This window comes from Symphalangus syndactylus, chromosome 8, assembly GCF_028878055.3.
Source record: "Symphalangus syndactylus isolate Jambi chromosome 8, NHGRI_mSymSyn1-v2.1_pri, whole genome shotgun sequence".
Taxonomy (NCBI): domain Eukaryota; kingdom Metazoa; phylum Chordata; class Mammalia; order Primates; family Hylobatidae; genus Symphalangus; species Symphalangus syndactylus.
Window position 1 is genome coordinate 45,346,205 of NC_072430.2, and position 15,332 is coordinate 45,361,536.

Sequence of the window (15,332 nt, forward strand, 5' to 3'; positions counted from 1 at the left end):
AGGGTCAGTGCTATTCATTACCACATAAACATCGCTCATTTCCTTACATCCATTCTTGAGATATTTATTGCAGAGTTAAATTAAATATGATCACTTTCTCCCTTACTCTAACTTCAATAACCTGAAGGATAACTTCTTAAAATTTGAGAACTCAATAAATACCTTCACTTCACTGCATTTTTAATAATCTAGAAAAACAGCGAAGATTCATTTAGGCAAAGTCACTATCGTGTACATGAAACCTGACATTTCCTAATGAAAACAGAACTACCAATTTTCTCTACTGCAAACTAGCAACTGTACTTTAAATATTTATAAACCAGACCCATTCCAATTTTATTTGGGTTTAACATATTACACTGAATACCGGGCACTGAAGTCTGCAGCAATATAATTCCAGTTTCTTCTTCCATTCACGGGGAGGGAAAAGAGGACAGGGTGGCTGATGCACTGGTTAAGAATGCAGGCTCTAGAGTCTGAGTGCCTGGATTCAAGACCAGCCTGCACAGACTCTAACTGTGACTGGTCTTTGTGTCTCAGTGCTCTTAGCTATAAAACAGGAACAATAACAGTATCAAAGCATTCTGAGGATTAATTAAAATAATTCATGGAAACTGTTTCACACAGTGCCTGGCCTAGTCACTGTCAATAAAAATTATCTACTTTTGGCCAGGAGCAGTGGCTCACGCCTGTAATCCCAGCACTGTGGGAGGCCGAGGCGGGCGGATCACAAGGTCAGGAGATCAAGATTATCCTGGCTAACACGGTGGAACCCCCGTCTCTACTAAAAATACAAAAAATTAGCTGGGCGTGGTGGCGGGCACCTGTAGTCCCAGCTACTTGGGAGACTGAGGCAGGAGAAGGCGTGAACCTGGGAGGTGGAGCTTGCAGTGAGCCGAGATCGCGCCACTGCACTCCAGCCTGGGCGACAGAGTGAGACTCTGTCTCAAAAAAAAAATCATCTACTTTTATTACTCCCTTACATGTGCCTCACACTCCTGCTAAGTGGGATTCCTTGCTGCCTCATGAATGCACTGTGTGCTTCTGTCCTTCCGAGTCTCGTTCTTATTGTTCTGAGTATGGACCACCCAACTGCTTATTCCCTGGCCTGATGAAATCTTCTTCCCCTCCAAGGCCCACCTCATTCTGATCCAGTTAACCATTATGACTTGTCCCCACTGGCTTGTACCTCCATGCTCTTTGTTTGCAATTCTCTTATTAGATTTATTATATTAACCCTGACATCCATTACAGTAATTTATGACCCTGTCTCCTTCATGGATAAGGACTATGTCTTACTAGCCTATTTTGTTCTCTACAGTATTTAACAACCTGCAGAATCATACTTAAAAAGCATTTACTGGATTTGAAACAGTCCTGCTTACTTATGAAGGTGAGCATAATATATCAACTACAACAGAAGCTCTCTCATAGGATATATATAAAGATTAAATGAGATAATGCATGTAAAGGGCTACTAACAAGTTATTATCTTATTATCAACAGCTCCTATTTCTTCAGCGTTTTATCACATGCTCAGCACTGTACTAAGTGCTTTACATGTGGGAACGCCTTAAACCAGGGCTTGACATAATCATCTTTCATTCCCCTTGCACAGAGTAGATGAAATATAGGTATTTTTAAATGACTATTGAAGAAAAATGGCTCTGATATGGCAAATTTAAAAGTATCTGAATTTTCTACATTATTTAAAAGCTGACTTGATTAAATAATAAAATTCCTAATACTTCACAGTATAGTTTTTAAAATTATTTATTTTTTTAAAGACGGGGATCTCATTATGTTGCCCAGGCTGGTCTCGAACTCCTGGGCTCAAGCAATCCTCCTGCCTCAGCTTCCCAAAGTGCTGGGATTACAGGTGTGAATCACATCACCCAGCCTACAGCATAGTTTTAAGCATCAGAATATTCCAATATTCTACACTGAATTCCTAGTTAGAAATTAAAAAAATAAAGATAACAGATTTTAAAAAAAGAAATTAAAAAGAAAGTAATTCGAGATATGTAAATGGGATCTCGGAAATCTTAAAATTGAAGAGCAGTATTATGCAAATTTATATCCAGTGCTCAGGACTATTAAGGGATGACACGTAAAAAAAAAAAAAAAAAAAAAAAAACAGCTCTGGGAACTTCTGTATGCCTTAATCCCCTCGACTGTAAAATAGGCCAATAGCTGGAATCTATGGCACAGGGTTGCTGTGAGGATTAAGTCAGATTATGCCAGTAAAGTGATTAGAACATAGTAAAATGAAACATGTATTTATTTCATTTGTTTTTATCATGAGATGCCCCCAACTGTACTGTAAGTGAAGATCAAGGTGCCTGAGAGTAAGAACACAAATTTTCTAAAGCATCAAATGTTGTAAATTCTTATCAGTGTGAAAATATTAGGAGGTTAGTTTTGTCTTCTCATTGCCATTTCAACAACTGACATGGGCATCAGTAAGTAGTGAAAGGCAGGCGTGGTGGCTCACATCTGTAATTCCAGCACTTTGGGAGGCCGAGGAGGGTGGATCACCTGAGGTCAAGGAGTTCGAGACTACCCTGGCCAACATGGTGAAACCCCATCTCTACTAAAAATGCAAAAATTAGCCGGAGTGGTGGTGCACACCAATAATCCCAGCTGAGGTGGGAGAACTGCTTGAGCCCAGGAGGCAGAGGCTGCAGTGAGCCAAGATTGCACCACTGCACTCCAGCCTGGGTAACAGAGACTCCGTCTCAAAAAAAAAAAAAAGGAGTGAAAGTCCCAGAAAGGCATCAGGATGGAGAATGTAAAAGCTTGGATAAGCTACAAAGAATTAGTTCATTTTCTAAAATAAGTTTCTTCAGGAATTGAAATGCATACTTCAGCTCCCACATATATATCATTGTCAAGTTAAATAAAAAAACAAATTATTAGATTTTTGTGCAGTGCTTTCTTTTATATTTAATAGATAAAATTTTAATTTGTTTTTCTGTTCATTTTAGCTTTTGATAGTGGTAAAATGAGGAATTAAAGCACCAAAGATTTGAAAGGCAAAATGCCACAACATAGGAAACAAATTGTGTCTTCTTTTACAAAGCATGGTTATGTAAGACAGTTAATAAAAACATAAAATATATTAAAAGAATCATTTAAACCCAATGTAAAAAGAGATTTAAAGCTCCTTCTGATGAGTCCAGTTTCCCTGTATCACACTATGAATCTCTTTAAATATAAAGACACACAAAGCTGGAAATTTTAAAATATGACGACACAGATGGAAACTAAAAATGCTTTGCAATGATTCATATGCATAATCCACTGCACTTATAAGCATTTCCTTTTTAAAGTCTGTATTTGTAAAGGCACCAAAATAATCAGTTTCTCAAAATAATTCCAAGGCATTAATGAGATTTCCTACCAAAAAAATTACTCCCAAGACTAAAAGCCTAAGTATGCATGTCGTCTGCTACAATCCAGGCTTTGAATGCTGTATGTATAGAGATAAAAAAAGACAGAGGCTAACCCCCAGTGCCCTTTAGTCCAGACATGGAGCTGTTCATACAGAATAGCATGCTTTGAACCTCTAGATTCCACTGTCTAGTAAAAAACTACTGTCTAATAGTAATACTCCTGTTGAACGGGATGACATATTTAAGGCACTTACTTTCAAAGTAAAATTGAAGAGACTGACTGATTGCCAAATTTTAATTTTGCCTAGTAAGGATATTAAAGAAAACAACTATCATATAATTAATAATTTATGAAGGAAGGGACATTTTAATGCTTCCAAGAATAGGAAGGTCCTAATTTCAAAATAATGGCCAGTTTTGTGAATTAAATAAACTTTGAGTTCAACTCTTTATAGTGTTCTTATCTTTCCCATGTGGATAGGACTATAAAATATTTATCACAGATCAGCACCGTCTGTGATCCAGCACTTGGCATCACTAACAGAGGACATAAAATGTGTCAGAAATCCCCATAATATCTACAACTAGAGTATCCATTTTTTATTTAATATAGTTAAAACAAAAGAAAATGGCAATAAATATCTCCTTTACATAAAATAATCTGTTTTAATAGAAATTTCAAATGTTAAGTATATGACTATATTATCAATGTCTAAATGTTTTTATTCTCCTTGATAAACACAGTAGTAGAAATGACCAAATCAATAAAGTTGGGCCTAAACATCATTTTTCTACTCCTTTGTTAGAATAAATGTTCCGAATATTTACTGGAAAACAGCCTCCAAAATAGTTAAGTTTATACGTCAGCAGTCTTTTGAAGAATTCAAAGGGCAACAAATTTTCACATTATGAACATGGATACTCACAGCATTCTTTAGATATATGTGTCAAATAGATATTAGCTGTGCATTATGAAAAGTGAAATGGATAGAAAAAGGCAAAGATTAGAAAAGAGACACCCGGCCAGGCGCAGTGGCGCATGCCTGTAATCCCAGCTACCCGAGAGGCTGAGGCAACAGAATCACTTGAACCTGGGAGGCAGAGGTTGCAGTGAGCTGAGATTGCACCACTGCACTCCGCCTGGGTGACAGTGAAACTCTGTCTCCAGAAAAAAAAAAAAAAAAAGAAAAAAAGAAAAGAGAATAGAGAAAAGAGACATCTAACCACTGCTTCATTATATGTTCTCAGTGGCTGAATTAGAATAATAAGTATACCTTAAAACTGATTTTTTGGACTTCTATTCATTTTAATAAAATTTGAATTTTTGATTAAGGAAATCCTATCTAAATTTGTTCACAAAATGACATTCAATAGCTGCACCCTTCTGTGAAAAATGAACATAATGGGGAAAAAAAGAAATAAATAAACTACCTGAACCAATTTTATTTTTGGAGTAATTTTTAAATGTAATGTTAAAACTACTACCACCCACTACTAGGATGCAATATGGCTAAAATGCTAAAAGAAAGAATTAAAGTAAGAGTATATAAATATATTATCTATAAAATTAGCCCATATGCTCAAATTACTCTAAGCAGAATGTGAAATTTTACATTTTTATATTTAAAAATCTTGGCTAGAATATATCTTTGGTGGTACTAATAGACTTTGAAACTCTAAGCTTTTAAGAACAGCGCGGTGAAGTGGCACAGACTTTGAGGCAGACTATGTTTGCACCCTGGTTCCAAAACTTACTGTGTGAAATTGGATTTATTACTTAATCTCTCTGTGCCTCAGAGTCCTTATCTCTAAAATGTGAATAATAATAGCATCTTTCTCACAGGGTAAGGAGATTAAATGAGATAACATATTTAAGGCACTTAGAAAAGGGGCTTGCAAATATGCTCATTATTATTAATTATTGTTATTACAGTATTGTTATTAACACATTATTATGATTACTGCTATTATTTATTCTCGGACACTCAAAAAACTTACCGTACATATGGAAGATTATCAAAAGAATTTAACGTAGTTTAAAGTGCCTTATTTATAAATTCTGACATACAGAATTTCATCAGATGAGAAATGTTCAGAGTTCAGAGTTAAGAAAAAACAAAATGAGTAATTGCAAAGAGAGTGTCTTTCACAATAAAAAGTATCAGTTATCTCCATCAAAACAAGAAACATTAAGGTCTGTATTCTGGAAGCCTAGCAGTAAACCTGAGCAAGAATGCTCTCCTCAGAAAGGCAAACTCACCCCTTGTTCATCCAGTTTCATGAGCTGCTCTGTCACCTTGGGCGTGTTGAAGGCCAACCGCAGGCACTGGACATTGAGCTCAGGAACCACATGCTCCAGCACTTCTTTGAGAGGCAGGCCTCTGGCCGTCGAGTGCTTGGCTGTCGACGGAATGGCGTCCTCCAGGACTGAACCTCTCAGTGTCATGAGCTGCAAGCAAGAGAGACAGGTGCTGTGGTGAGGCTTCTGGGATGTGAGATGCCTGAACACATGTACATGCACTGCAGGCCTGGACTGTGGTGCTCCTCACAGAGCTAGGGAATGATTTTTGATGGGTAAAGCCAGTGAGGGAAAACGAATGAGAAAAGTGATGTAGGATACTGTAATATGAAAAATGAAACCAATGCTTTCAAGACCAGGGTGGGTCCAAAGGAGCACAAAATCAAGACTTCTGAGGATATTTACTTAAAGACCAAAAATAACATTTCCTTAAAGAGGTCAGTAAAGATCAAGGTCTCTATATGGCTATACAATTCACTATGCATACTAATTAGGAAATTAAGAAGGCAGAATCCCAGAGCAATGTCTGAAGAATAAATACTTAGAATTTGGATGTTGTACTTCTTTGAATTATAAAAAGGGGGAGATAAAGTTTTAAACTTCATAATGCATGGCTGACAAGCATAAACTATTCATATTACCAAATGCTGCTGCCACCGGACAATCATCACCATCAGTACAGCAGCACAGGCAACAGCAGCTGAAATTACTTTAGATTTTCTCTTCTTTCTTAAAATACTTTCCCTTCTTAAAATACCCTCCATTAATACCTTAAGCAAAGACATTTTCCTACGTAATGATGTTGTGTCAGAGAAAAGTTAACCAGACATGAAGCCTAAAGTAGTCTTAATTTCCAAAAATGTCTACAAGGCAAAGTTTTATTAACCTAATTTAACTACTGCATGGGGAAAGAAGAGAAAACCCATCAAACTGAATACATTTCCATTTAGCAACAGGAGCTACAAAAGCTAGGAGTGCAAGTTGAGGATTGTCAAATATGAGGGTGAGAGGTCAGAAAAACACACTGCAATCTCAGAAGGACAAGTATACCCAACAAAGCATAACAAGGTCCAGGACCTCAGACAGTCCAAAGGCAGAGAATGGACCACAGTGGCTCAGGGCATAAAGAAATGCCCCACTAAACGGGGGGGGTTTAGGAAATGGCCATGAAATAGAGGAACAATTTCTACAAAAAGAAAATGTCAAGAGAGAACGTGAGCAAAGGTATGGAGATTGGGAAAAAAGGGAGTAAGTGGGAAGGAGTGATTATTGTAGATAGACACAAGGAGAGTACAGGGAGAAATAGATGAGGCTGCTGCAAGCTGGGGGTGCACAGAAGACCCTGAAGCTGAGTGGTACATGCCTCATTGGGCTCCTACAGGTCAGCACAGGACGTGTTCGTAGGGGGACGATGTATACTCAGAAATTAAGCTGCAAATAAGATGAACTGTGAGAGGAAGCAACTGGAGGCAGAGAATGTAGTTAGAATGAGTATCTTTTTTCTTTCATTATAAACCAAGTTCTTTTCAAATAACAAGTAAAAATCATTTTCCTATTAATGTCTAATTTGACACAAATAGTTTTTACTTTGTTTTTAAATAATGGAAAATGGCTAACTCAGTTATTTGACTCTTTTCTTCATGAGAGAATACATAGCTTGAAATAGGGAGCCACAAAGGCTAGGGGTGTTCTCAATTTAGAAGCCAAGACCAAATTCGAGTCATTGCATCCTGAGCCACAGACAGCAGCTAACTCATGAAAGCCAAAACAGATGAGAAAAAGCAATGGCTCATTTTTTTACATCCGAATCACTAGTATTACTGATATTTTTCTTAATGACTTCCAGAAATAAGAATGGAGTCCTCGTGTTCCTATGCTTAAAAACACTCACATGCCATAAAATTTTGCTCATAAACAAACTGCCATGCCTACAAAGGTATATATCTTCTTTTATGTTTTGCAATGTTTATTTATACTAAAATGAAAGAGATTTGTTTGTATTTCCGTTATCTTGCTGCCACTTACTGAAGCCACTAGAGTGTCACTGTCATGTTTTCTTTTTTCTTGTCATATTTATCTGCATGAGAAATTAGTAACATGAGAAGTCCCTGATACAAATTAAGTCTTATTTCATCTGTAATAGGTAAATGGGCTTCAGTGAAAAAAGTGAAGGAACTATCTCTCAAAGTGCAGGAGCTACAGGCAGGAACCAATATCTGGAAACATTTCTATCAGAAGTCTTAATACAATATTACTATTAAATCAAATTTATAGATTTATTATTAGAAAGAAAAAAATTATACAAAACCTAGTGGCAATTAATTACATAAACATTACAGGGAGGAAGGAAGAAAAGAAGAGAGGAAAAGGAGGAAAGACATGGAGAAAGGGATGAAAGAAGACAGGGAAGGAGGGAAGTGAGAAACAGGGAGGCAAGGCACCATTTGAGGCATCGGGCACGTTGTACTTAACAACTTGGACAGAAGCCCCCACCCTCCTGGGGCCTGCACTCTAGTGGGAGAGATTAAAAGCAAACAAAATGACTAAGTATAACAGAGAAGACAGTGTTAAGTATTAATGAAAAATAAAGCATTGAATTGGATATGAAATGGGAGGGGAGTAGAAATTTTAGATTCAGCGGTCAAGGAAGGCCTCTGTGGTTTCTGAGTAAAGGCCAGATGGAGATGAGGCAGCCTGATGGAGAACACAGCAGTGGGGAGGAATGACGGGCATCTGAGCCCTGAGGCAGAAGTGTCCTGAGGTGGCCCAGGTAGGAAGGAGGCCAGTGTGGTGGGAAAAGACTGAGCCAGGAGGAGTTATCAGGGATGAGGCGCAGAGAGATAACCGGGAAACAGATGAGCATGGTCTCCTAGGATAGCAAAGACAGTGGCTGTTTCTCAGAGGGAGATGAGGAAGCTTTCAAGGATTTTGAACTGAGGAATGACAAGATCTGAATGACATTTCAAAGGAACCCTGTTGGGTCAAAAGGAGGCAGGGCTTCAGCATAGAAGCAGGGAGACCAGTTCTCAGAGCAAGACCAGGACCAGGACTGGGGAGTGAGGGTGGGAGAAGTAGTTGAGCTCTGGGCATATTGTGAAGACAAAATGAACAAGTGTTGCTGACAGACCAGATCTCGGGGCAGGAGGGAGAAGATGGGAATAAAGTGTGGCTTTAATGGTTTCTGGCCTGAGAAAATGCAGTAATAGAGTTGTCATAAAGTGAATATTAATTTGAACGTAAAAAACAAGTGGTAATGGTTTTTTTGAACACTTGACTTGAACTTTTCAGTCAAAGGCTAAGGAAACAGACCCAAGGGACACAACTTATTCAAATGGGTTAGCTGGAGAAGAACAGAATCTTATGACCACAGAACGCAAGTAGAACATTTCAGGTCAAGGGAGTAAAGCAGAAAGAACAGAGGTGGGAAAGGTAAGAGTTGATGTGGTTCACAGACCAGAGCAGAATTCAGGACAGATACTCAGGTAGGAGACAGGGGCTGGGATCAGATGTGGAGAGCCTGCAAGACATGCTGAGAAGGGAAGCTCGTGGAAACCAGTGACAGGATCTGACTGAGAAAGAAAGAATCATAGGGAACTTTAACCTCTGGCGTGAAGGATGGGATGAACAAGTGATAAGGAAATGAATTTAGGTGGATAAAAAAGCAACACAGAAAAGGAAGAATATGATGGGTATTTAAATCAGAGTGGCCTTGGGAAGGGGAAAAGAGAATGGGAAAGACAAAAATACTTGGAAGTAAGAAAACAAGAGTATCACTAAAAACTGGTAGGAACGGCCAGGTGTGATGGCTCATGCCTGTAATCCCAGCACTTTGGGAGGCTGAGGCGGGTGGTTCACCTGAGGTCGGGAGTTCGAGACCAGCCAGACCAACATGGAGAAACCTCGTCTCTACTAAAACTACAAAATTAGCTGGGCGTGGTGGCACATGCCTGTAATCCCAGGTACTCGGGAGGCTGAGGCAGGAGAATCGCTTGAACCCGGGAGGCAGAGGTTGCAGTGAGCCGAGATCACGCCATTGCACTCCACCCTGGGTAACGAGCGAAACTCTGTCTCAAAAACAAACAAACAAACAAACAAAACTGGTAGGATCTGGGAAGCTAGAGAGGAGCAACTACCTGCATACAACTCCAAAACACAGAACATGATGTTCTTCGTGCCTTTGTGCTCAACAAAAGAATTTACACCACTTAATGATTAGTTTTGCCATGGAGAAAAAGCACATGAGAGTATGTTAGCTCATTTCTCTCTGGCCAGTGTAAACAACACATTAGATATTTAAGTCTTGTCTTTAAAAGTCCTATATTTAATTTCCCAGGAGTTCAGGCTTAGGAACAATTACTAAGTGATGCCAACCCCAGAAACTTGCTTTGCATTCAATGGGGGAAATGAAGCCAAATGCCCTATTTAAACTAGTTTCAAAACCATTATTTTCTAGATGACTCAAGGGTATTAAGTATTAATGCATAACAAAAATCCTAAAGTTAATTAGCAACTGAGGCAATAAATTGATAAGTGGCCCAATTATAAAAGTTTACAAAGAAAAAGGAGAACCTCATAGTCCCAAACTTGTTCATAGGTGTTTTAAAAAAAAAATGCTGTGTGGGTTCTTTTCATTTTTAGCCCAAACTTCATTTTAAAATAAAAATACATTGTGTATATTTAGATTCCTAAAGAGCTCTAACAGCCTGTTTCACTTACAATTAGATAGCCCCTGGTTCAAAGAATGTACCTTCTAGGTCTCAGACAATGGGTCCCAAAGATAGTGGAAGAAGTCAAGAATCTCTTTCCCTCCTTCTTCTTGGGCGAAGACATGAGCTCAGCAAGAGCTTGGAAGAGTGAATTAAGTCTTCGGTGGCCTTCTCTTATACCTAATACCCTGGCTCCTCGAGTTGGCTTGGTGCTTTCCAGTAGCCCTAAGCAGGATACACAATATCCCACTGGGGATCTGAGGGCTCCAATTTCCTTGGGCCACACTTAATGGACATATCTTTCTCTGAATCAAAACTCCTCATTCATAGATTGCATCTATTCAGAGTCGAATGAAAAGAAGGGATCCAGATCTAACCATCTTGTTCACCTCGATCTCCCCCAGAATAAATGAAAGGGGACTTTGCTTATTCCAAAGACAGCTGTAACCATGTGCTATTAAATTTAATTGCTTTGCTACTGCTACTATTTGCTTTTTTCCCCATTCCAGTTAAACCTCAAACCTCTCTCATTTGCGACTTACCTCACTAGTTCTAAAAATTATTCGGTAGTTGTACGGAGATCCATTTTCTTTCATTTCATCTGGTTTTTCCCTTCGAATGCTCACAGCCACCGGACCAAGATTCTCATCAGCCCCAAAATAGTTCCAGTGTTCTTAGGTAAAATAAGACAAAACAAAGTTAGAAAATCTACCTAACACTTTGAAAATGTTACATTCTGCTCAGTATTTAAGGTTGTCACTCAGAAATTTTATCAATAAAATGTAAACATTTAACAAATATTAATATTCTTCAGTTAGTTATAAAAACAAAGACTTGGCTATACAGGTTTAGTTCCAGAGAAGATACACAGAACGCGGGTGGCCTGTTGAGTTTTTTACTACTTTACAGATTACTACTCTACTATTTCTCAAAATAAATTTGTATTTTCTCCCTATCTCCCACCATTTAAATAGGCTACATTTGTGCATGCTTCCTTGCCTAAGAGAAGGCTTGTGCCAGAGCTTTTTAGTTTTTGTTTTTCAAAAACATTCTAAACATATTGAGAACAGAGTTTGAAGAAAGCGGGATTCTACCAGATTAAAAAAGATGTCCGTGGATTGGAGAGAGAGATGTGTGCTATGAGTCACTGGGCAGCACTCTGCTCCCAGGTAGCCTGTGTATGGTGGAGTAGGAGCTCAGAGGAAAGAGCTTCACAGTGCCCCAGGGAGGCACGACCCAGGGCTCTGGGCCATAGCACAGTATCCCACAGTGCAGGGCTAATGTAACTTGTGTGTCCAGGTGACTGATGAGCCTAGGGCCTCTCTTCAATGTTCTGGCCTTTTGCATAAGGCCCTAAACCTTAGCACAAGCCTCCAAAGGACTGGCGCTGAATTTACCTTTCTCTTGACAAAAAGAAAGATAGGGATCAAAATTAAGTTAATTTATAGAAAATGTTGAAAAGTGATATTTACTGTGCATATACATCTTTTAAAAATTTAAACTGTTGATACATACATGAGATGTTCACAGATGAGGAAGTCCACAAAGCATGAAAATATATGAAAAACTAGAACAGATAATTTGTTTTTCAAACCTCCAAAATGCTTACTTTACATTATTGTATTTCATTTATGCATTATTGTATTTCATTTATATTTGACACGGCTAAATGACTGGATTGTGACATAGTATCTCATTATCACACAAAATGCATACACATTTGAAAATACATGTTATTTCCATACAAAATATAAGTATTTGAAAATCCATGAGAATAATAAGAAAAAATAGCATAAATATCGAATCATGTAGTTTCAAATTTAAGTAGTGCATATGAAAATATTTTGCAGGTACTAAAGCACAATAACAAAAGCTACAATCATAAATGTTGAGAGCTCTCTAAGATTATCATAAGCCATGGAAATTCAAAAGAAGAAAAACACAATGGGAATACAAGCAACAAACATCTCATATATAAGAAATAACCCACTATATGTCACAAAATTCATGTACAGACACTTATGTATATCCTCAAAGCACAGCACATGAGAATCACACTCAGATTATTTACTCTTACTTTGCACACAATTCTAATAAGCTTGGTTGTCTGGTCTTCAAGCTCACAGCTTTATTTCAGAGGTGTGATAATTCCAGGTGTTGACAAAGTCCAGGGTGTAGGGCTGATACAGACTTGCATGCAGACAGCAATGTGATAGAACAACTGACAACAAGGAAGAAAACAGAAAGGGAGGAGACAGAAATAGTATAAAAAAGCGGACAAGAACTTAAAGAGAAACAAGACAGCAGTCTGGGACCATTTACTGAAGGAGCAAAGCTTAATATGCTTTGATAACCTCAGAGGATATTGTACCGGTGCAGCACAGATCAACAGTGGATGCATCAGAGTGTGAGTCACATTCATTACCTGGTCCTTGTACTTCATGGACTCTAATAAAAACCAACTTCTAGGAACTCCTCAAGTACACCCCACATATCTCACAATGGGCAGGTGGCACGGCAGTTCTCTGCTGCTGGAGAAATTCCCAGATACAGGGCCACTATAAATTCATCATCAATAACCTCAATTTATCCTCATCCTCAAGCTTTCCCTGGTCAGCTCCTCTCTCCATTTCTCCAGGGCAGATGTGGCAAACATGCTCTATTCTCCGGTAACCACCCCTCATCTACCTTCTCCTCAATCTTGGCAAATGACAATGTGTCTACATCACAAAGGAAATAAAGAAGCCACTTCAGATGCAAACTTAATCACCATCCACACAAATTCACCAGCATCCAGACTCCAGCTTCTTTTTCTGTATTATACAAAGCCCCACCCCCACCCCCACCCCCCATTTGCCCATTCCTCCTTCCTAGGGACTCAGGTGCCTTGATGACCCTCTTTTTTTATCTTCAACTTCTCCCTCTAGACTTGCTAATTCCCATCATCGTTTAATTACCTTAAAACTCGCATTTATTCTCAACTCCTTACCACCTGTCAGAACTAAAGAGTTATCTCCTCTTTCCTTTCTTCCATTGGAAACTTCTTGAAATAGCTGTCCAATTCCTCACTTCAGAATTATCATCTGACTTCCACTGCATGGGTCACCAATGACTTTCTCAAAGTTAAAACAAACGGTACTTTTGGTCCTTACCTGGCTCAAACTCTCCATAACATCTAGCATAGATGATCACTTCATTTTTTCTAGAAACACACTTACTTCCTTGTTCCTATGACATCACTTACCCTCTTCTGATTTTCCTTCTACCGCTCTGGCTGTTCTAGCTCAGTTTTCCTCCCTCTTCCCATCTGAATAGTTCACCTACTTTCAGAACTTCAACTGCCAACTCAATGTTGACGACTCTCAGAGGTCTACATGTCCTCTCCAGACATCTCTAAGCCTGAGATCTTTTTTGTTTTTGTTGTTGTTTATGTGTTTGTTTTGAGACAGAGTCTCACTCTGTCACCTACACTGGAGTACAGTGGTGTGATCTTGGCTCACTGCAACCTCCGCCTCCTGTGTTCAAGCGATTCTCTTGCCTCAGCCTCTGGAGTAGCTGGGATTACAGGTGTGCACCACCATTCCCGGCTATTTTTTTATATTTTTTGTAGAGACAGGTTTTCACCATGTTGGTCAGGCTGGTCTCAAACTCCTGACCTCAAGTGATCTGCCCGCCTTGGCCTCCCAAAATGCTGGGATTACAGGCCTGAGCCACTGTGCCGGGCCAAAGCCTGAGATCTTTACATTTACCTAATGGAACCGTTTGTCCCATGCGCATCTGCAAAAGTGAAACTATCGCCTTCCCACAGAAACCTATATAGCTCCCTGACCAGTCCCTATTTCAGCAACTGCTACCACATTTGCTCGTGACAGGCCCACTGCCATGCTCTGTGAATTCCAGCTTCTGGACATCTCTCAAATCCATCTTTTCCTCATCCCACTGCCACTGATTTATCCTATCATCACTTGCCTGAGTGTTTGTAGTAGTCTTCTAACTGGTTTATTTTTATCCAACTTATTCACACTGCCAGATGATCCTTCTAAAATGCAAATCTGATCAACTACTACGAAACTTAAAACACTTAGGTTCTTGTACCTTTTCATGGTTTCCCAAACGTTCTCATAACCTGTCACTGTCAATCACTCCAGCCTCAGCTCAGACCTTTCACCCTCTTAAATTTGGAGAACCAATGATACTAAATTTCTCTTTCAGGTGCTCAAACTCACAGTCTTTTATCATCTGAAAAAATCTGCTGAGAACATTCTTTCCATAACCCCTCTTTATTTGGCTAAGTCCTCTAATTTTTAGGTCTCATCCAAGGTATGACATAGATATCTTTGAAAAGAGGGACTGAATACTGGAAGAAAATTAAAGTGTTTACTTTGGATACTGATACTAATAACTATTTTAAAGTGTTATGAATTCATAACAACATAAATTATTAAAACCAAATATTTAATATATCTCAAGAACAAAAATAGAAACATTACAAAAATGTAAATAAAATATAAATTTATAAACTAAAAATATTAAACAATCATTTTAGTATTACTGGTAGATAAAATACAAATTGTGTTAATAAGGTTACTTTGTTAATAATAAAAACTGTAAAATTAATGATAATTCAAACTTTTTGTGTGTCATCATCAAAACCTGACTACATTTTTTGGTAACTTTTCCTAGCTGCTAATGAAGCATATTTCTGAATTTGGGGAATGGTGATGGGATAATTATAAACTAAATTCCAACACTTTCTTCATACTCTAGCTTCAAACAAACCCATCTCTGGTTAGATAACGCTAGGAAGATATTTTTGAACTTGTGTCAAGTTTTTTCATTAAAAAGAGCTCTCGCTATTATTTCCCAAATAGCTTTTCCAGACAGTCTTCATCAGTATCAGTTCTATTGGTATGGATGGAGACTCCGGTCCAA

General features: G+C 38.5%; 1 protein-coding gene across 50 annotated transcripts in view; it reads right to left on the bottom strand.

The window, feature by feature from the left end:
* Positions 1 to 15,332, bottom strand: part of SIPA1L1 (signal induced proliferation associated 1 like 1) — a 428,639-nt gene that overhangs the window by 112,549 nt on the left and 300,758 nt on the right. For all 50 annotated transcript variants that reach the window (XM_063644113.1, XM_055288952.2, XM_055288937.2 and 47 more), the window contains 2 exons: positions 10,943 to 11,073; positions 5,656 to 5,844 (listed from right to left, as the gene is read on the bottom strand). In XM_063644113.1, the coding sequence (XP_063500183.1) occupies positions 5,656 to 5,844; positions 10,943 to 11,073 (320 nt within the window). The remainder of the gene's footprint in view (positions 1 to 5,655; positions 5,845 to 10,942; positions 11,074 to 15,332) is intronic.